At 45.8% G+C, this 21352-nt stretch overlaps 1 protein-coding gene across 1 annotated transcript in view; it reads right to left on the bottom strand.

The window, feature by feature from the left end:
• The window catches only part of LOC142768983 (uncharacterized), a 125893-nt gene that overhangs the window by 24389 nt on the left and 80152 nt on the right, over positions 1-21352 (bottom strand). Inside the window, exon 6 of the mRNA XM_075871665.1 lies at positions 16644-16697. Coding sequence (XP_075727780.1) covers positions 16644-16697 — 54 coding nt within the window. The remainder of the gene's footprint in view (positions 1-16643; positions 16698-21352) is intronic.

Here is a 21352-nt window from a genome sequence, read left to right as displayed (position 1 = left end):
GGATGGGACCGACGTCGAAGACTGGCTCGAGCACTACGAACTGGTGAGCGCTAAAAATAAGTGGGATGAAGCCGACAAGCTAGCCACGTGATATTTTATCTCACTGGCGTCGCCGCATTGTGGTTTAATCACCACAAACACAACATCCCCACATGGAGCGTGTTCAAGACGTCATGTGCTGAAGTGTTCGGTCGGCCGGCTGACTGCAAGCAGCGGGCAGAACAGCGCTTGCGCGTCCGCTCTCAGCAGACTGGCGAGTCCTTTGCCAGCTATATTGAGGACGTCGTCGACCTTTGTCGACGTGCGAATGACACCATGCCCGAATCTGACAAGGTCAAACATATCCTGAAGGGCATCGACGACGGCACACTTCAAATGCTCTTGGCAAGAAATCTGAGCACAGTTTCCGAAGTCGTCGGCTTGTGTCAGAGCTACGACGAGTTGAAGAAGCAACGCACTCTGACTCGGCAGCCTCAGCATGGTGGTGAGTCACTGTCCAGTTTCGACACCCTGCCTGACAATTCACCGTTGCTTCAGCAAGTTCGAGCCTTCGTCCGTGAGGAAGTCGCCCGCCAACTTTCCCTAGTGCCCTTCACTCACGAGACCACCACCCGTCTACCTGCCTCGCTTCGCACTGCTATTTCGGAAGAGGTTGCCCAAGCTGTTCTTGTTGCGCACCACGAGCTGCCTCTATCCAGCCGTGTTCACTGCCAGCGTGTCGCGCAGCCGGTAGGCCCTCCTGTCACCTATCCGCCAGCCATGCAGCCTGTGGCTGCGCTCCTAACGTATGCAGCGCAGCCTGTGGCTCCTCCTGTCGCCTGTTCGCAAGTGATGCAGCCTGTAGCAGCGCCGTTCACATATGCAGACGCTGTGCGTAGGCTTCCGCAACCACCCTACACCTCGCGCTCACAGCCCACACACCCGGCTGCTTATACTGCACCTTGGGCGGCACCACCAGTCGCCACACTGTAAGCAAAAACTATCCGAGTTTGGGGTTTTTGCGGCTCATGACCTCTGAAAACTCTTTCGGGTTTAAAATTACTACCTCAATTAAAAGATGGTACATGACATAGTTTTACCACCTCCTCTCAGGCAAGTAGGAAAAGGATGTCAAAATCCAGTTTTACCACGTAGGGAGGTTTCTATCACGTGATTTTTAACCTGCGTTTCAGAGTTTATTGCCACGTGACTGCAAGGTGCAGCTGCTTCGGCCGCTTTTGCCCCATGCCCCTATTGTGACGCTCTCAGTGAATCATGAAGGTACGCGAGGACCACAGATCTTTTTTTTTTTGGTATCGCCGTGCCTCAGGACTGAACTCGAGTCAACGCATTTTTACTGGAACTGGGGGCAGCATAAGCACAACAAGCGAGAACAGCGTTCTGTGAGCGAAATGGGAAAAAAAAGACGGGGGGGGGGGATCTCAAAAGAAGGAAAAATAGAAACAAAACCTGCTGTGGAAAGTTGTCCTGCATATTTTCTCAAATTGTTGGCTTTTGCTCGGCGGTGGCCTTGGAGACAGACGGTGCAAGAAGCTCGGTATCTGTGAGTCTTGTTGGGCTCATGGATCTCACGTGTTTCCTACATCATCGAGCGATTGTGTCCTTCCGAGTGCCTCCGAACTTGCACGTCGCGGATATCTCGCTTACGAGCCGAATCGCGAAGATCTGCCAGTGGTAACAAAATCAATCTGGTGTCATCGTCCGTGCTTGCCTACTGGAGAAGCAATAAGCAAAATGCTTCACTCTGTCGTCGGCACCGAGCCACGGCCGCCAGTAACCAGTGGGAGTGTGTCGCCGGGGCAGGTGAAAGAAGCATCGCATATATCTTGTTCCACAGTAGGCGATGTCTGCATGAGTAAAGTGCTGCCCGAATTGCCCATCTCATGCACCAACTTTTTCAAACACGTAGTGCGAAGCCTATACGAGGCAGACGGAACCAACAAGCGGCTGCCGGTGAGCACGAAGAAAACGCGGACGGTGATCTTTCATTGGAAGTATGCATACACCGCCCCGTCCCCGTAAGATAGCGGTCACGTGTTCATTTGTGTCTGAAATGACGACGAAATTCACACAGGATATGTGTTCTGTGATTGCCAGCTGTGTTTCATCGAATAGCCGTGCTCCTCGAAAAGGCCTAGTACGCCGTCGGTAAGAAGCTTGTGTGCAGGTGTGCACCGCTCCTCTACGCCCGTTGTGATGAATACGTGCTGCTACTGCGTTTGTGCACTGTCGCTCAATGAAAATCATTGAGCTACCATAGTTTGTGCGTACTTGGGTATATTTTATGGACTTATGCATCAGCAGTGCTAACACGCGTGGGGCCATGAGCCCGGTGTGCCAAGTAATTATTGAATACTCAAAAAGGTGAGATCGAGTAGATTTACTATAAAAGGTCAATGTGACATTTAGTGCCCTGCAGCCCACCTTAAGTTTACGCTTGCACTTTCAACAGTTGTTGTTAATCAATGCAAAAAAAGAGCTCTTCTACCGGTACTACAGGGCTGGTCAAAACGTCGTGCTTATATATACCGCATTGTCAAAGTGCATAGTTGAGCAACGCGTGCAGTCTGTTCGAGTGGTGTATTATTCTGCATTTGTTGTGTGTGTGCGTGTTTGGCTGTATGTGAATATCTGTATCACCAATTCTGCCGTTTAATAAATTCAATCAATTCTGCTATTTAATAAATTTGTTGATTCTGGGCGAATGCACCCGTCAATTTTTATTTTTTTACCACCGGAAATAACTCCCAGAAATCACCTCGAAATCCTTGTGAAGGCAGTAAAATTTTACTCTCTCTATACTCGCTCAAGACCTCACTGGGTTAAATAATTACTACTCTCCCTATGTTCAAAAGCTCAGTTAGCACGAGAGTAAATTTTTACCTCGATAGTAGGTGGTAAAAAAACGCAGGAAAGGTAGTACGCTAGAGGACAAATGGTTTACCCAGTTTTTGAGGTTATCTGAGGTCATTTTCGTTTAGTGTGCAATTCTTGGAGGACGCCCGATAACCGACCGATATGCTACGCCTGCTTTACTCCCGGACATGTTGCCCGCTACTGCCGCCGTCGAGCTCAGACGTTCGGCGACTATGTCCGATCGTCGCAACCCGGCAGCCAACCCTTCGCGCAATACGGGCCGGTCTCGTCACCTCGCTATGCCCCTCCCAATGACCCCGACTTCGTGACGCCACGCGCACCCTCTCCTTGTCGGCGATCGCCCTCCCCCATGCGTCGCCGGCCCAGACCTTCTGACCAGGAAAACTAAGCACCGCAGTTCAAGAGGCAAGAACTGCGCCATTTTCGAACTGTCTAAGCCCTCGCCCCTCTCCTGCTAACGTGGTCGCAGTAACTGTTGAAGGTTATTCTACTTTCGCCCTTGTAGACACCAGCGCCGCTGTTTCTGTTATTGCCGCTAATGTCTGCCGTGTATTACGTAAAGTCACGACGCCGCTTTCGGGACTGTCACTCCACACCGCAAGTGCACAGCAAGTAACGCCTCTCGCAGACTGCACTGCAAGAGTGTCCATCGAAGGCATTGTTTACATTGTGGAGTTTATTGTCCTCGCTGTCTGTTCGCATGATGTCATCCTTGGATGGGACTTCCTATCCCGCCATAATGCCGTCATCGACTGCGCACGCGCTGAAGTTGAGTTTTCACCCTTTTGTGATGTCCCATTACTTGACGCTCTTCATCAGCCACCAAAGTTGTTCGTGCATGAAGATACCGATATTCGACCTGAAAATTTCGCACTTGTTCCAGTTTCATGCAACGCCTACACTGATGCTACAGTCTTCTTTATTCCTTCCGATACTTTCACGAGTCGTCGAGCTCTGCCGCTGCCTTTCGCAACGATTGACCTTGCCGCCGGAAGAAGCAATATGTTCATACTAAACCCACTTTCCACACCTGTCACTTTGCTTGCGGGGGAATGTCTCGGCCGCGTGCAGGATCTCGACCCTTCATCTTTGGTTGATGTCCCGGATGACTTCTGCGACCACCCAAAATCACTGTCGGCCATCGAGGAGCCGTCCAAGGATACGTTTTCCAGCGCCATCACCGACACCCTCACTCCCACCGAACATGCCGACCTGCTTGATCTTCTGCATGAGTTCCGGAATTCTTTCGATTTGTCCCAACCTCAACTAGGCCGCACGTCGCAAGTCAAACATCATGTTGACACCGGCCTACACCAGCCACTGCTTCAAAGACCATACCGTGTCTCCACTGAAGAGCGCCGCGTCATCAACGATCAAGCCGAAGATATGCTTCGTAGAGACGTCATTCGACCATCTCACAGTCCCTGGGCGTCTCCTGTCGTCCTGGTGCGTAAGAAAGACGGATCTATCCGATTTTGCGTGGACTATCGTCGTTTGAATAAGATAACCCGCAAGGACGTATATCCTTTGCCGCGCATTGATGACGCCATTGACACCCTTCACGGAGCGGAATTCTTCTCGTCGCTAGATTTGCGGTCTGGCTACTGGCAAGTTTCAATGGCTGAAGCCGATCGCCAAAAAACTGCATTTATTACACCTGACGGACTATACGAGTTTAACGTCATGCCCTTTGGGCTTTGTAACGCGTCCGCCACGTTTGAACGACTTATAGATAATACGCTACGTGGCCTCAAGTGGAATATGTGCCTCTGCTACCTCGACGATGTCGTGGTTTTCTCGCACGACGTTCCTACGCACCTCCTTCGCCTCAGACACGTTTTGACTTGTCTGACCAACGCTGGCCTGCAGCTTAACCTGAAAAAATGCCGCTTCACTGTACGCGAGCTCGTCATCCTAGGCCACATCGTGTCGAAGCACGGCGTATTACCTGACCCAGCAAAACTTCGAGCAGTCGCAGCATTTCCCAAGCCGACGACCATGAAGAAACCTGGCAGTTTTGTAGGCCTATGCTCATATTTCCGGCGCTTTGTTCGCAATTTTGCATCCACCATGTCACCATTAACCCAGCTTCTTCGCGGTGACGTGAACCTCTCCTCCTGGTCCCCTGCATGTGACGTTGCCTTCACCACTCTGCGCCGTCTGCTCACCTCCCCACCTATTCTTAGCCACTTCGACCCGACGGCTCCTACCGAAGTGCACACCAACGCCAGCGGAGTCGGGCTAGGTGCTATCCTCGCTCAACGAAAACCCGGCTATTCAGAATAAGTTGTAGCCTAAGCTAGCCGCACTCTGACGAAAGCCGAAACTAATTACAGCGTGACAGAAAAAGAGTGTTTGGCTCTGGTGTGGGCGCTTGGAAAGTTCCGGCCGTACTTATACGGCCGCCCGTTCGATCTAGTAACTGATCACCACGCGCTTTGCTGGCTCTCCACGCTGAAAGACCCTTCTGGCCGCCTTGTGCGATGGGCACTCCGCATCCAGGAGTACGACGTTCGCGTCGTATACTGCTGCGGACGCAAACACTGTGACGCTGAAGCCCAGTTTCGCTCACTTTTGCCACCAGATCCGACGTGCGGAAACACATGCCTCCAGACCTTGTCATCGTTAAATCTTCACTCACTTGCCACCGAACAACGTAGTGACCCGTGAATCGCATCTCTTCTCGAGTATCTATCCGGTACGCCCAACCTTCCGGTATCTCGATCCCTCCGACGTCAGGCCTTCCATTTTGCCATCCGCGATCAACTTCTCCATCGACGCAACTACTCTCCTGATGGCCGCCGGTGGCTACTGGTCATTCCACGCACTTTAAAATCGCAGGTATGCGCCTCTCTTCACGATGATAGACAATTTGGCCACGCCGGGGTGTTCAAAACATACGAACGCCTTCGCCATCGCTATTACTGGCAGGGCATGTACAATTTTGTACGAAAATTTTTGCAGTGCTGTCCTGACTGCCAGCGGCGCAAATCAACACCGCTACGTGTGACTGGCGAATTGCAGCCACTTCCGTGCCCTGCCAAGACATCTGATCGCGTTGGCGTTGACCTCTACGTCCCCCTTCCATTGACACCAGATGGCAATCGGTGGATTATAGTGGTGCGTCGACCATCTAAAACGCTACGCCGAAACAGCCGCTTTACCGAGCGCTACCGCTCAGGATGTCGCCTCTTTCATTTTACGTCAATTTATTCTTCAACATGGCGCACTTCGAGAGCTCCTTAGTGACAGAGGCCGCGCTTTCCTCTCCGAGGTCGTCGAAGCTCTGCTTTCGGAATGCCACGTCATTCATCGGAAAACGACAGCATACCACCCGCAGACTAATGGGCTAACGGAATGGTTTAACCACACGCTGGGTGATATGCTCTCAATGTACGTGGCATCCAATCATAGCAACTGGGACCGTGTTCTCCCATACGTCACATTCGCATACAATACTGCAATACAAACAACCACGGGATTTTCACCTTTCTTCCTTCTTTATGGACGTGACCCTTTCCATACAATTAATATTCTACTTCCCTACCGTCCTGATGCTTCCAAATGTCCACCTATCTCCGATGCTGCTCGACAAGCCGAAGAGTGCCGCCAGCTCGCCCGTGCGTTCACTGCGGACGAGCAGCAACGCCAGACAGAAAACCGTTGCACCTCTCTTCAGTATCCCAACTATGCCCCAGGGTCTCTCGTGTGGCTTGCCATCACATACCAAACTTCAGGACTCTCATCAAAACTTGTCCCCTGGTACGAGGGGCCTTACACCGTTTTAGAGAAAACCTCTCCGGTTAATTACCTAATTAAGCCAGTTTCCCGATCGGATGACATGCGCCGACGTGCACGTGACATCGTCCATGTTTCCCGCCTAAAACCGTATCATGAGCCTCTCCCTCAAACTTCTTAGGTCGCCAGGATGGCTCCTTTTTCAGCGGCGGCGATTGTGAAGAAGATGTGCCTGCAGCAAGCAGCATTGACAACGCCCGGCTCTCTCGGCTCGTGCTTCGGTTCGTTGCTGTGCCGTTCGCAGGACGGTTCTTCACGCTGCCTCGTCGCTGTCTTTAACGGCTAATAAACCTCCTCACACCGGCATCGAAAAGCTTGTTGTGTGGCACTTTTCTAAACAAATATGACGTTCTAAGGCAGGTAAACTAGGACTCAGTTTCATCATCATCATCATCAGCCTGACTACGTCCACTGGAGGACAAAGGCTTCTCCCATGCTCCGGCAGTTAAACCGGTCCTGCGCTTGCTGTTGCGACGTTATACCCGCAAACTTCTTACGCTCAGCTGCCCACCTAACCTTCTGTCTCACCTTAACCTGCTTGCCTTCTCTGGGAATCCAGTTATTTACCCTTAATGACCAGTGTTATCCTGTCTACGCGCTACATGCCCGGCCCATGTCCATTTCCTCTTCTTGATTTAAACTATGATATCCGTAACCCTCGTTTGTTCCCTAATCCATTCTGCTCTCTTTTTGTGTCTTTAGGTTACACCTACCATTTTTCTTTCCATTGCTCGCTGCGTCGTCCTCAATTTAAGCTGAACCCTCTTTGTAAGTCTCCAGGTTTCTGCTTCGTAGCTAAGTACCGGCAAGATACAACTGTTATATACCTTCCCCTTGTGGGATAGTGGCAATCTACCTGTCATAACTTGAGAGTGTTTGGCAAATGTGCTCCATTCCATCCTTATTCTTCTAGTTACTTCAATCTCGTGATTCGACTCTGCGGTCATTACCTACCCTAAGTAGACATTGTCTTTTACGACTTGAAGTGCACTATTACCTATCTCGAAGCACTGCTCTTTTCTGAGGTGTTTGTACATTACTTTCGTTTTCTGCAGAGAAATTTGAAGACCCACCTTTTTGCTCTCCTTGTCTAACTCCATAATAATGAGTTGCAATTCGTCGCTTAAGTTACTGAGCAGTGCAATGTCACCGGTGAAGTGCAAATTACTAAGGTACTCTCCATTAACTCTTATCCCTAACTGTTCCCATACTAGGCTTCTGAAAACCTCCTGTAAGCACGCGGTAAATAGCATTGGGGACATTGTGTCTTCTGCCTTACACCTTTCTGATTGGTATTGCGTTGCTTTTTTTATAAAGCACTGTGGTAGCAGTTGATCCCCTGTAGATTTCTTCCAGGATGTTTATATATACTTCATCGACGCCTTGATTCCGCAGCGTGTGCATGACGGCTGATATTTCTACTGAATCAAACGCCTTCTCGTAATCTAGGAAGGCTATGTATAGTGGTTGGTTATATTCTGAGCATTTCTCTATTACCTGATTGATAGTTAGAATGTGGTCGATTGTTGAGTAGCCTGTTAGAAATCCAGCTTGTTCCTTTAGTTGATTCAATTCTAATGTTTTTTTTTACTCTGTTAGCAATTACCTTTGTAAATAGCTTCCATACTACAGAGAGCAAGCTGATCGGCCTGTCCGCGACGTCGTTTACGCGAATCGTAGGGATGAAGAGTATGGCGATTCCTTTTTTTTTGCTTTGAGGCAAGTGGTAAAAGGCAAATTAGAGTTAAGTGTAGCCAAAATTGGCGCAACGTGGGCCTGCCAATAAAATATAGAATATCGGTCTCCATGGGTCACTGCAATAGATAACTTATAGACTGAGGTAACGTCAGGAGCACAGACGTCAACACAGTAAAACTCGTTAATTCGAACTGGCAATCTAGTCCCGGCAAAGCCTTGTATACTTCTATTGGTAAAAACTCTAAATTATTCGAACAAATTAATATCAACGGTTAATTCGAGCTGGGCGCCTTTTGACTTTCATTCCTGCTCGTATAAAAAGGTGAAGAATGATCACGAATTGTCCTAAAATTTTCATGCATCCTTTTATGGTGTAAATTTGCTCTGTCTGCTGCTACAGCTTTGTTGCTAATACGGCCACGTGAGGTAATGTTTGTCTTGAGCCATGTCTCCCTGGACAATTTCAATATTGTTCTAAATAAGTTAGGAAAGAAACATTACATTTTGCACGTGTTAACTCGGCCATGTAAAGATCGTGTTTTGGAGCACAAAAAGCTTCGTATATTTTGCAACTAACTTCTCACGTGGATTGAAATCGTTGCTCGTATTTAGCGTATCACTCACTCATTTATAAGTTAAAGTTTGCTGTTAGAGCATGAGCTTAACTTACTAATTCACGTGCTACACACATGCAGTGTCACCTAATTTTTGAGAACCAGTAAAAAGGTGACTTCTCTGCGTTCTCCTTCTACAGTGTGGCGCGATTTCTGTTCCTTTTTACACCTGCCGGCTAATTCGAAATCGTCCTAATTTGAACAACTTCATGGTCTCTTTGGAGTTTGAATAGAAGAGTTTTCACACTATACCTGAAATGAAGCAGGCCTCATGGTACGAAGATGTGATTATAACATGAAACTTTGGTTGGCGTATTCCCCCGATCACGATCAACGCTTAAAGCTTCCTAAATAAGAAATACAAATGTAATAAGTCGGTTCAATAGTGGAACCTCAGTTTATGTCAAGTATACATGGAGTCTGAGTTCGCGATTTACATATTTATTGTCCATTGCTTTTTAATTTTAGATAGCCAGAACTGCAGCAACAATTGAAGTTGCAGTTATCTTAAGCATGCATGTTGTCTTTCTCCGAAACAGTTTGAAGACTAGGCTTCACTCAGTGGTAGAATAGCTTATTGCCACGCAGAATGCTTGCGTTTGATGACAGCTCAGATCCCATTTCTTTTTACATTTGAAGCATATTATGGTCGAACTCAATCCGTTGTGCGGCGTGACCACCCTTGCAGCGCATGCGCGCTCCTTCCTCTTTCTTTTATTCTACGCATCTCCCTCTCTCGCCTCGCAACACCGACGCTCGCTCTCCCCTCACTTTGCTCCAGGCATCCCTCCCAGCGGCGTTTACACTACCATTGCGCATGCGTGCCCCTCCCTCTCTTCTTCTACGCCGCCACTATCGGCTCGCAATGCCGACACTCCATCCCCCTTTCACACTTCTAATCGTCCCTCCCAGTGGCGTCCACACCCCCAATGGCATGCTCGTCCCTTTTTCCTCTCTTCTTTGACGCTCCCGCTCTTTCGCCTTGCAAGACCGACCAAACAGCGCCTGCTAACTACCCTCGCTCCACCCTCTCTCTCTTCTATGCAGCCCTCCCAGAGGAACTTAACCTCGTTGCACATGCACATCCCCTCCCATTTTCTAGCTTGTCTTACGCTTTCCCATTCTCACCTAGGAACGCCGACACAGGAAGCAACACAAGAACGACTGCTTGCACGGCGTGACCATTCAGTGGTCACCTCGTATATATAGCTGCTGGATCTTCAGCTCCAAGGTAGTGTCGGTGGAAGATTTTTCTTGTGCGTTGCTGAACAATAAGAACTCGCGGCATGCATGTTAACAAAAAAAAAATCGCAGCATAACTATAGAGTGAATGATGATGAGTGGGGCCACACGTTCGTAATTTCATCAACGCTTTCATTCGTCCGTTCATTGTTGCTTCTGTCTGTCAATACGTCCGTCCGGGCGACCAGCCTTGAGACAGTCCATGCGTCCGTTAGTGCGTTCCGGCGTGCTTCTTCTGTCCGTGCGTTTATCCATACGTCTTTCCGTGCACCCGTCCATGCATCTGTACATGCGTCCCTCCGTCTATCTGTCTGCATGTCCATCCATAGGGAACACTCCAAGTACCACCATCTCGCATCATTTCATTCGATATTAATTATATACAAGTACTGTCATCTAGCGGACATTAAGCATAACCACGGCCTGAATAATGATGAGTGGGGCGAAAAGTCCGTACGTTCGTTTGTGCATCCGTCCATCCATCCAACCGTGGGTGGATTCGTCGGTCCATTCATCTGGCCGTCTGTCTGTCTGTATGTCCGTCTGTCTAGTGAACACTCTAAGTACCACCATCTTGCTTCTTTTCTTGGTATATTGATTATACACAAGTACCATCATCTAGCGAAAATTCCAAGAACTAAACTCCCCTGTGGCGCATAGCCAAAAAAGGTGGTTACCAAATACGGAAATGATCGGGTGGTGCCCTAAGGAGCTTCGCCCCTAAAAGCGCACTGTGAGTTTCTGTGTCCCATCGGAGTCTTCTGTCTTTGCAGCGATTGACATATATATTACCTGTTCATCACTGCGTTCTTTGCCTATGCCCAGCTTTATCTCCTGAGCAACACTGCGATTAATGCCAACGCCAGTGTCAACGCCACCGCCAGTGTAAGCGTTTGCGCCCGCTGCTTCACAACTACTTATGTTTTTTTTTTTAGTGAGGGTTAATGAATTTTTTACTCTCTGCATTCGTTGGGCCTACGCTGCCTTTGTATGCTTCTCATAACGAAACGACGCAGACAGACCTTGGCTTTCCGAGTGAAGTGTAAGCTAGCGTCCCATGAGGTGCATACTCGGGTACCATCACCAAGAGTATCCGGGTATAAATGAGCACGCCTGTCTGGAAGAAATACTTCTACTGCATGCGCGACATGGTTTAGAGAATACAAAATTTTGGCAAGTATTACGATACAGTCATATTCCCCAAAGACACTTACCCTTCCGTGCCAAATCTGCTCTACACCAAGTGGAAGACACAATGACAAGAGCACCAAGACGTAGGCAGATAGATAGATGGATAGATAGATAGATAGATAGATAGATAGAAAGATAGATAGATAGATAGATAGATAGAAAGATAGATAGATAGACAGATAGATAGATAGATAGATAGATAGATAGTTAGATAGATAGATAGATAGAGAAATAGATAGATAGATAGATAGATAGATAGATAGATAGATAGATAGATAGATAGATAGATAGATAGATAGATAGAAGCACTCAATATGCCTGCAGTCATAGTTAAATTAGCACTCGGAACTCCCGTGGACGCGTTTTAAAATTGCGCTACAGGACTCTTCGGCTAAATTTTCGCTATTTTAGTGCCACTACTTGCACCCGAGTAAAAATTTTTCTGTTGATGCTTTTTGACATCAGCTGATTACAATATATCTTTACACGTGGAAAACATTGTTGTTTTGTTGTATTTTAGTGAGGTTGACTTTTTACCAACTGCTCGCTAGGAAACAGAAAAAAACGTACATTTGAGTGAGTGTGCACACGCTTTACTTATGCTGCCGACTTGCTTCTGCACCAGAACTTAGTCACTTTTCTTTTTAAGTGACGTCTACTGCATCGCGGGGACTCAACTACAATGGTCAGACATTTCTCAATAATCTGCAAGAAAAAGAGCAAATGTTCAAACATTGAGAACAAGAATATTATCTTTCGTTCCTGTACTGATGACCGAAAAAAAACCACACATAATTTTCTCAATTATTATGCCATGGGATATACCTAACGAGCTCCGCCTTGTGCAGCGACAATGAAAGTAATACAAGAGAAGTAAGTAATGCACGTGATGGATAGGTTTTGAAACAAAACACAATGCAACAAAATGAAGAATAGGTTTTATACTTGTTGAAAGGTAAAAAAGTAAAGAAATTAAAACAAAAAATAAAACAATCAAATAAAAACATTCGGGCTGCCAAGCTGTCCCCCCTCTATTTACAAAATGCATTTTAATGCAATAGCTTCGAAGACCTCAATTTGTGAAAATTTCGGTGAGGGTGTCGGCATAACTGGCTGTCAGCAAATTATGATCAGCTTCTCCGTGAAGGAACTATGTGGAAAGTTTTTCATAAAATAAATAATAAAACCACTCGGTTCAAGTAAGAACCAAACACAAGCCGTCTGCATGGCAAACAGGCGTTGTACAAGAAAGTCACTTTACTGTTTAGAATGCACCGAAAAAAATAATAACGGAGGTAATGAAGTAAAATGTTATAAAAGAAAACAAATTTGGTCAGAGACATTGGTATGTTTGAGCCAAAAATAAAACTAGGCCATCTTTGTGGCAAGCAGATGCCCTACCACCAAGCCACGTTACGGCTCCACGTTTATACGAAGAAAAAAAAACGCTATATGAATGCTGTGAAGTGGAAAGATTGTCTTTAGCACACGCAAGATTGTGTGACAGAAGCGTAGAATCTCGCTATTGGTGTCAAAATACGTGAATTGCAGGAATAAGGTTATTGAAAGCCAACCAGTTTCAAAGTTTTCGTACATATTACTACGTCATCGTCTGAAAAACTACCAAAAAAAAAAGAAGAAACTGTGTAGGTTCACGTGTTACCTCAAAAGAGTGTAGTGGGCCCTTCAATGATTCACAAAAGGAATGATTGTGGTGTAGTAGGAACTATACAGCCCTATTTGCAGGAAGTTTAGGAGAGCATAAAAAGGTCAACTTTGCACGCATAGTCGCTCGTTTTTTTACGGCACTATTGAGGGGAGCATCGAAAACCAAAACAAGGCTACCAATCCGCCTTTTTCACGATGCTCCGACGCAAGTGCCCTTCCCTTAGCCAAACAATCACTGAATGCCTCTCTATTTCCGAGGCTTTGCTTTTGACAGTAACAAATGTTCAAGCGCTTACAAAAACCCTACCATGACGGCTCAGGGCAGCACAGGTAAATGAAAATGGCACATTCAGAAGGTGATGCGCCTGCGGCCCAATTACAATAGGGTCCCGGAGTCGTGACGTCGATGAAGTGAGTGGACTGTAGGTTTCAACTATTCATTTGGCCTGACTTGTGGGCGGTAAAATGAAAGTCAGGCTACAGTGATACACACCGGCACTGATAGAGGTGAACGGAGTACCAGCCGTCATTCAAATTACCAGCTGGAAACGCATCGGCATTTATACGTGAGCTGTCGAATATTCCAGCGTAAATGCTAGCGCCCACGCATGTTCCGGAATAATCTGGAATGTTCACGTTGTCCACTAAATTTTAACAAACTGGTCTATACAGTACTGAAGCTTTTCGAACTCTGCAGGCGAGGTTACAGTGTAACGGGGTGATAAAACTAGCGGAAGGACTGTGCGAACATCACGTTCTACTCTTGATCGCCAAGCTCAAACGTCCTCCGGGTTTTGCACTTAAGTTTTGAGTTTCCACAGGGGATTTTTTCCTGCTGCGGCTTTAAAAACTGCTGCAGCGTAAACCTAACTGATTTTTTACTGCTGCTGCGTAAAACAAACTAAAATGTAGTTTTCGTTTGTTTTACTTTGAGCGTGTAGTTCAAATGATGTCAAATAATTATCAGCTGCTTCCTGCACATTAACATGTTAAAGCCACGGTTCCAAAGTTTGTTAGTCTTTCCATCTGATATGTCTCTCAAGTAGACGTAATGAACTAAATGCTTCTAAAAAATATCACAGAGAATGTCAATGGAGCAAGAGTTCTGACCAGTGAACTTTTTTAAGGCAATGCTGTTGCCCTGACGAGGACAAGTCAACTTTCCAAAACAGTGCTTCCATATACAGTACTAACGGATTGAAACAGGGCAATCAGAGCGTGTGGCAGCCTGTACATGTTCGGTCGCTCGTTTGTACTCATGGAACCAAGGTGTTGCATTGTGGTGTAGGGTAAAGGGAAGAACACCTACAGATCAGGATTACTCAATCCAGTTATATTGAGTTGATATTTACTTCACAAAATGCACACTGTCAGCATGGCGCAGCGAGCCTTACGCACATTGGCATGTAGACCGAGCTTACTTGCAGCTATGCACCACTTAATGGCCTCGAGGACATACCGTGGCGCCACCTACGTGATGATGTCACACATAGGACGGCGGGTTGTGTTGTCTGCTTGAACACCGTGTTTCCCGCGGATTTGCTGTGGACGCTGTGCGTGCCTCCTTTTATTTTGAAGCTTGGTGCTTAAAGAAGCGGTTAGAGCTGGCAATACGGTCAAGCAAACTACGAATCGGTGCCCCCGGTGGCCCTCTCGTGTCTAATTTTCATCGTAAGATTGCGACTAAGAAGCAGCGCAGCAATGGGGGACGATGCGAATGGTGGCACGAAACAAAAGCTGCCGTTTTCCACAACTACAATACTATCTGTGACGTCAGAAGAATCACAGCACGAGCCTCTCTAGTGGTGGCCCTCGCGGTCAATATTGTGGTGCCAGCAGACGATCCTGTTGTTTTGTACACTTAGGCGATGTGGAACGCACACTGTGCAAGTACGACGCCAGATTCAGCTAAAAAATCACGACTTTCTGTGCGTTCATAGAAACGATAAACGTCTGCATCGACGCACAAAATGTTTACTTCGTGGTTTCAGTCAAGACATAAAACAAAGTGAGTCACAAGCCTGTCTTATTGTTACATTGAAACAATGTCGCGAATTTTCCTGCACCATTCCGGCAGTGTGCACTCTGTGAAGTGAAGGCCGACACTTTGGAGACCGGAAGCAGTAATCCTGCTCGCTATGTGTTCCCGCCCCCCATTCACTCTATACAACAATGCAACACCTTTATTCCACGAGCACTCTCGAGTGGCGGCACGTTTACCGGCAGCCACACGCTCCGAGTGTCCTGTTTCAGTCATTGAGTACCATACGTTCTTTCTCGAAAAACTTCTGATCACTTCAAACCTCTCCATGAATCTCAACTTCAGTCTCATGAGGTAGTCAAGTTCCACGAGAAAACTATGCACGCTGCTTTAAAAAAACGTGATTGAGTCGAATACGACGTGTCCTACTTGCGAGTGTTGATAGGTTTTGCATTGGTTCGAATATTCTGGTCTCAACGTTTGCTCATTATGCGCGTATGTCAGTTGTAAAGTAAGCTGCTTTTATAGGTTCACACTTGCACAGTACGTGGATGTCTAGTTTTTATACAAAACGTGCAATAAAAAAGTTCTTTATATTTGCGCAGACTGAGTTTCGGGTTACTCAGAAATCAGTCAGTTTAACTTTCGCTTCTTCAGAAATTGTGAACAAAAAAAAGACATCTAAATTTTACGAACGGCCGCATCGCCTAAGCGGCCAGCGGGCCTTGAGGCACGAGCGCATTCCGCTTGCGTGTGAAGTGGAAAAAGGAGACTTCGCGGCAAACCTGCTCTTCTCGATTTTTCGTCTTTTCCTTCTATTTTGCAACGTCGCCAGTGACGTTATGAAATAAATTTTCGGTTCTTGATTCTGTTCTAGTAGGATGCCCGGCAACTGCCAGTTGTAAAAGCGGCGCTGCAATAGCAGAGACCGAATACACTGGAGGCATAGAGAGTTTTCCAGCCCTGCTCTATACTTTTTATGACACGTAACGTCGTGCCAGTAAGATTTAATCATTGCAACAATCCTCATATCTCCCTTCATTCATACTTCGTCTACGTGACCAATCGCGTGACGTTCCTTCCTTTCCTCATCTCTCAAAGCTCCCTCTTTGGATCTTCTCAGACATCCTGTTTTCACCCAAGTCCAGAAAACATTGATCCAGGGTTCGCTAAGGTATTTAGCCGTCAAAAAAAAAGTTTCCAAAATGGTTTAAGAGTACGTTATCAGAAGTCCTTAGAAGTGAGTTTGAAATTCAGTGTTATATATTCATTTATCTCAGACATGCTGCCATAACCAACAGGAATTTCATCATAAATGAAATATAATATACGAAAATGTATCTTGGGTGTGCTAGTAATATAATAATTTTATACGACTACATTCGACGAACCTTTTTTATTTTATGTATGTTTTTAATGTTTCGAACTAAAAATAATATATTTGAGAAGTCCCGTGGTTGCCATTCAAATTTGCAGTATTTATATTTGTTATTGTACAGAAAGAAGTGTCATTTATAAGTATTAGGATAAGCAAAAGAGTTGATGCATAACTCAGGCAGCATATTTGAACGTACCAAATCTCCGTAGAGGACAACAAATGCAAGGTTGTGTTCTTTTCCTTCGGTGATCTGCAAAGCAGAAGATAGGTGATTAACCACTAATTCTTGTTTTTTCTAAAATGTTAGATACATTATCAAGGAACAGCTCTTGTTCTTAAAGCTTTATTACCTATGACCAAAGTAATACAAGGTGCCATAAACTCTTAGTTCAATATTCAAAACTTCGTCATGTTTCGCAAGTTGTGGTCACCTCTGTTCATTCACATTTTTTTTCTATTCATAAATCAAGGATAACAATGTTTAATAAATAAGCATATTTTGACGCAATTTTTGAAAATTTTTACGTTATTGTATACGTTGTGGCCTCATAAGTTTCATTGACTCATCGCAAAGCGACGTGGGGATTCCTCTATATCGCATGCACGCAATCTGGTTGCCGAAGCATATATAACGATCGCCTGTAGGTCAGGCGAATCGCGCCCGTAGGCAAAAGAAGTGTACAACAGTTCCCAGCCCTGCTCTCTGAAGATTCATCCCGCTTCCTTTCTACCAGTGATGCCATGTTCAGAAGCATCGATAATCGCTATGCTGGGTGGCGGCACATCCCTTCATTCGTTGTGCCCCTTTGTCGTACGAGGAATCATTACGCTAGTGCTGTTATAAGTGTGTTATGTTACGCTGGGGGAACACTATTTATGAGGTGCACGCCTGTGGTTCACTGGGGGCAAAGACAACTGGAAATAAAGAAGCCATAATGAGCACAGAAGCACGAATGACCCCTAAGTTGAGTCGTGCTGCTGCCGCTGGTTTGGCTGACAAACCTCCACACACGCGAACGCATATATATATATATATATATATATATATATATATATATATATATATATATATATATATATATATATATATATATATAGGTATGGGATATGGCACAACGGGAGCGTTGTCAACAAGGATAAATATATATTCATTTCCCAACAGTTTCGGGAGGGGACCTCCCTTCATCAGGGGATGAGTTATACTGACATGAGCTTCCAAACTTCCTTGCTGCCGCGTCCCTCTCGCCTTGAAAGACGTTTGCGAGAGTGAGAGGGAACTGGAAAAAGGAAAAAAAAACAAAAAAGGGGATAAAAAAGACGAAAAAAGAAAGAGAAGAAAGAAAGTAAAAAAGAGGAAGAACCACTGTCAACACTGAGAACGAAGCCGACTGTCCGTCTACATCCACCTACGGTTCATATCACGTGCTGTTCAGTTCTTGGCGTGTGTCGGGCCACCCAATATTGTCGCCGCGGTGCCGGGAGGGTCCGGGACGGCGTGCCTAAAGAAAGGGGTTTCCCCGTAATTGGTTGTTCGGCGGGCGGCGGGCGGTGTGTGTAAAGAAAAGGTTTCTCGTTAATGGGTCGGTCGGCTATTTACCCTTAATCTTCGTCCGTTTCCCTTCAACGGTCATGAAGTGGTAGGCGAACGTAAACACTTTGTATGTGCATGTTAAAAAAAATAAGGACAGTGTACACGTACGAGTCAGTCAGAAAAAAGCATGGTCTCCAGCTATCAATCTTTGTCACCAATTTTCTCCTGGCTTACTTCTCGGAGGCAGTTGAGTTTTCTGGGGTCCTCGTTGATACCGGCTACTAATGTACGAAATTTGAAAATAAAATATGCCTCACGCTGTTCGCGCTCGCGTCTGTTTGAAAAACCGGACTGCAAAAGAGTTACGCTAATATTTTCAAAACTGTGGTTTGGCAGGCGCAGATGTCTAGATAAAGGTAGCTTCGGCAGTGAAGTGGTATGGTACCGGTGATTATTGAATCGCAGCCGAAATGGCGTGTCTATTTGGCCGATATATTCTTGTCCGCAGATGTTGCAATGTAGCATGTATATTACGTTACTTGAGTCACAATTAAGGCTTTCAGTTATGCAGAATTTGAAATCCGAGAAGTTCGCTTTGGTTTCACGTGTTGTGAGCATCTGTGGGCATACCTTGCATCGAGATTTTCCGCAGGGATGGCACCCTGATGGAATTTTGGGGGTGTTTGTTTTTGCTCTGACAAGAATGTCCTTCAGATTTTTATCCCGGCGGTACACCACGTGAGGTGGCTTCGCGAAAATAGAAGTTAGTCGTTTACTTTGCCTGATTATGTTGAAATGGCGGAAAAGTATGTTGTTGATTCGTGGCGCTGATGAGGAGTAAGTTAGTACAAGGTTCGTTTGGGAAGTCGTTTTAGGTACTCTGTTTGGTCCCTTAATTATATCATTCCTGTTCACGTTTCGAGTACGTAGTATGGCATCGTCAATAATGTCTTCCGGATAATTTTGTTTCAATAAGGAATGCTTTAGGTGTTCCGCGTGTCTGTCAAAATCCCGCATATCGGTGCATATTCTTCGGTACCGGTAGGCCTGAGAATATGGAATACCCGTTTTGCAATGCTTTGGGTGGCTGCTGTTGAAATGTAGGTACATTTGACGGTCTGTAGGCTTTTTGTAAAGGTTTGTTGACAAGCGGTCATTTTCGACCGTGACAGTAACGTCCAAAAAGTTAATGGTAGTTTTGAAAATTTTGTGCGTGAATTTTATTGACGGGTGCCATTTGTTAAAATCCTCTATGAAGCGGAAAAGACTTCCCTCATCATGGTTCCATATTATAAAGATATCGTCTAAGTATCTTCTGTAGTAGAAAGGTTTCAAGGTGCGGTCATCAGAGCGTATCATCAGAGCGTATCATCAGAGCGTATGGAAAAAATCGGCCATTTCGAAACAACACATCAAAGTCAGAACGAAGGGCACTCGATGAACTACGAAAAAACCCTGGAATTACTATCAAACCGGCCGATAAAGGAGGCTGCATAGTAATTCTAAATACGTCGGACTGCTTAAAGGAAGGGGAACGACAGCTATCAGACACAAAATTCTACAAAGAACTTCCAACGGACCCGACTCCCGAATTTGAAAGGGAGATAAAAGTAACCCTAAACAATCTCCGCCGGGACGAGAAAATTACCGGCAAAATGTTAAAAGCAATGTTACCGGCCCACTCTGTTCCCGGTCGATTCTATTTGCTCCCCAAAATACACAAGGCAGGTAATCCGAGACGTCCGACAGTATCCAGTAACAGCACATCAACAAAAAATATATCAGAATTCATCAATTCTTTAATAAAAAACATCCCCCCAAATTTTCCCTATTACCTAAAGGACACAAACCACTTCATCTGCGAAAATTCAAGTCTCGACATCCCAGGCGGCAGTTTTCTGGTGACCATGGACGTCTGCTCACTGTACACCGACATACCCCACCACGACGGAATAGCGGCTATGGTTTCTGAATATGTAAAATCTGACTCATCAACTAGTGTAAGTGGCGAGGTACTGTTTACACTTCTTGAACTTGTACTAAATTATAACCATTTTGAGTTCAACGGCAAGCATTTCCTTCAGGTCAGTGGCACTGCAATGGGCACGAAAATGGCCCCAAACTTCGCGAGCACCTTTATGGCTTCACTTGAAATCCCATTCATTGAGGGACGCACCTTGAAACCTTTCTACTACAGAAGATACTTGGACGATATTTTTATGATATGGAACCATGATGAGGGAAGTCTTTTCCGCTTCATAGAGGATTTTAACAAATGCCACCCGTCAATAAAATTCACGCACAAGATTTCCAAAACTACCATCAACTTTTTGGACGTTACTGTCACGGTCGAAAATGACCGCTTGTCAACAAACCTTTACGAAAAGCCTACAGACCGTCAAATGTACCTACATTTCAACAGCAGCCACCCAAAGCATTGCAAAACGGGTATTCCATATTCTCAGGCCTACCGGTACCGAAGAATATGCACCGATATGCGGGAATTTGACAGACACGCGGAACACCTAAAGCATTCCTTATTGAAACAAAATTATCCGGAAGACATTATTGACGATGCCATACTACGTGCTCGCAACGTGAACAGGAATGATATAACTAAGGGACCAAACAGAGTACCTAAAACGACTTCCCAAACGAACCTTGTACTAACTTACTCCTCATCAGCGCCACGAATCAACAACATACTTTCCCGCCATTTCAACATAATCAGGCAAAGCAAACGACTAACTTCTATTTTCGCGAAGCCACCTCACGTGGTGTACCGCCGGGATAAAAATCTGAAGGACATTCTTGTCAGAGCAAAAACAAACACCCCCAAAATTCCATCAGGGTGCCATCCCTGCGGAAAATCTCGATGCAAGGTATGCCCACAGATGCTCACAACACGTGAATCCAAAGCGAACTTCTTGGATTTCAAATTCTGCATAACTGAAAGCCTTAATTGTTACTCAAGTAACGTAATATACATGCTACATTGCAACATCTGCGGACAAGAATATATCGGCCAAACAGACACGCCATTTCAGCTGCGATTCAATAATCACTGGTACCACGCCACTTCACTGCCGAAGCTACCTTTATCTAGACATCTGCGCCTGCCAAACCACAGTTTTGAAAATATTAGCGTAACTCTTTTGCAGTCCGGTTTTTCAAACAGACGCGAGCGCGAACAGCGTGAGGCATATTTTATTTTCAAATTTTGTACATTAGTAGCCGGTATCAACGAGGACCCCGGAAAACTCAACTGCCTCCGAGAAGTAAGCCAGGAGAAAATTGGTGACAAAGATTGATAGCTGGAGACCATGCTTTTTTCTGACTGACTCGTACGTGTACACTGTCCTTACTTTTTTTTT

This window comes from Rhipicephalus microplus, chromosome 8 (genome assembly GCF_043290135.1).
Source record: "Rhipicephalus microplus isolate Deutch F79 chromosome 8, USDA_Rmic, whole genome shotgun sequence".
In the NCBI taxonomy this organism is placed as follows: Eukaryota; Metazoa; Arthropoda; class Arachnida; order Ixodida; family Ixodidae; genus Rhipicephalus; species Rhipicephalus microplus.
The sequence above is the reverse complement of the archived record's forward strand: the minus strand, read 5'-3'. Positions and strand labels throughout refer to the sequence as shown.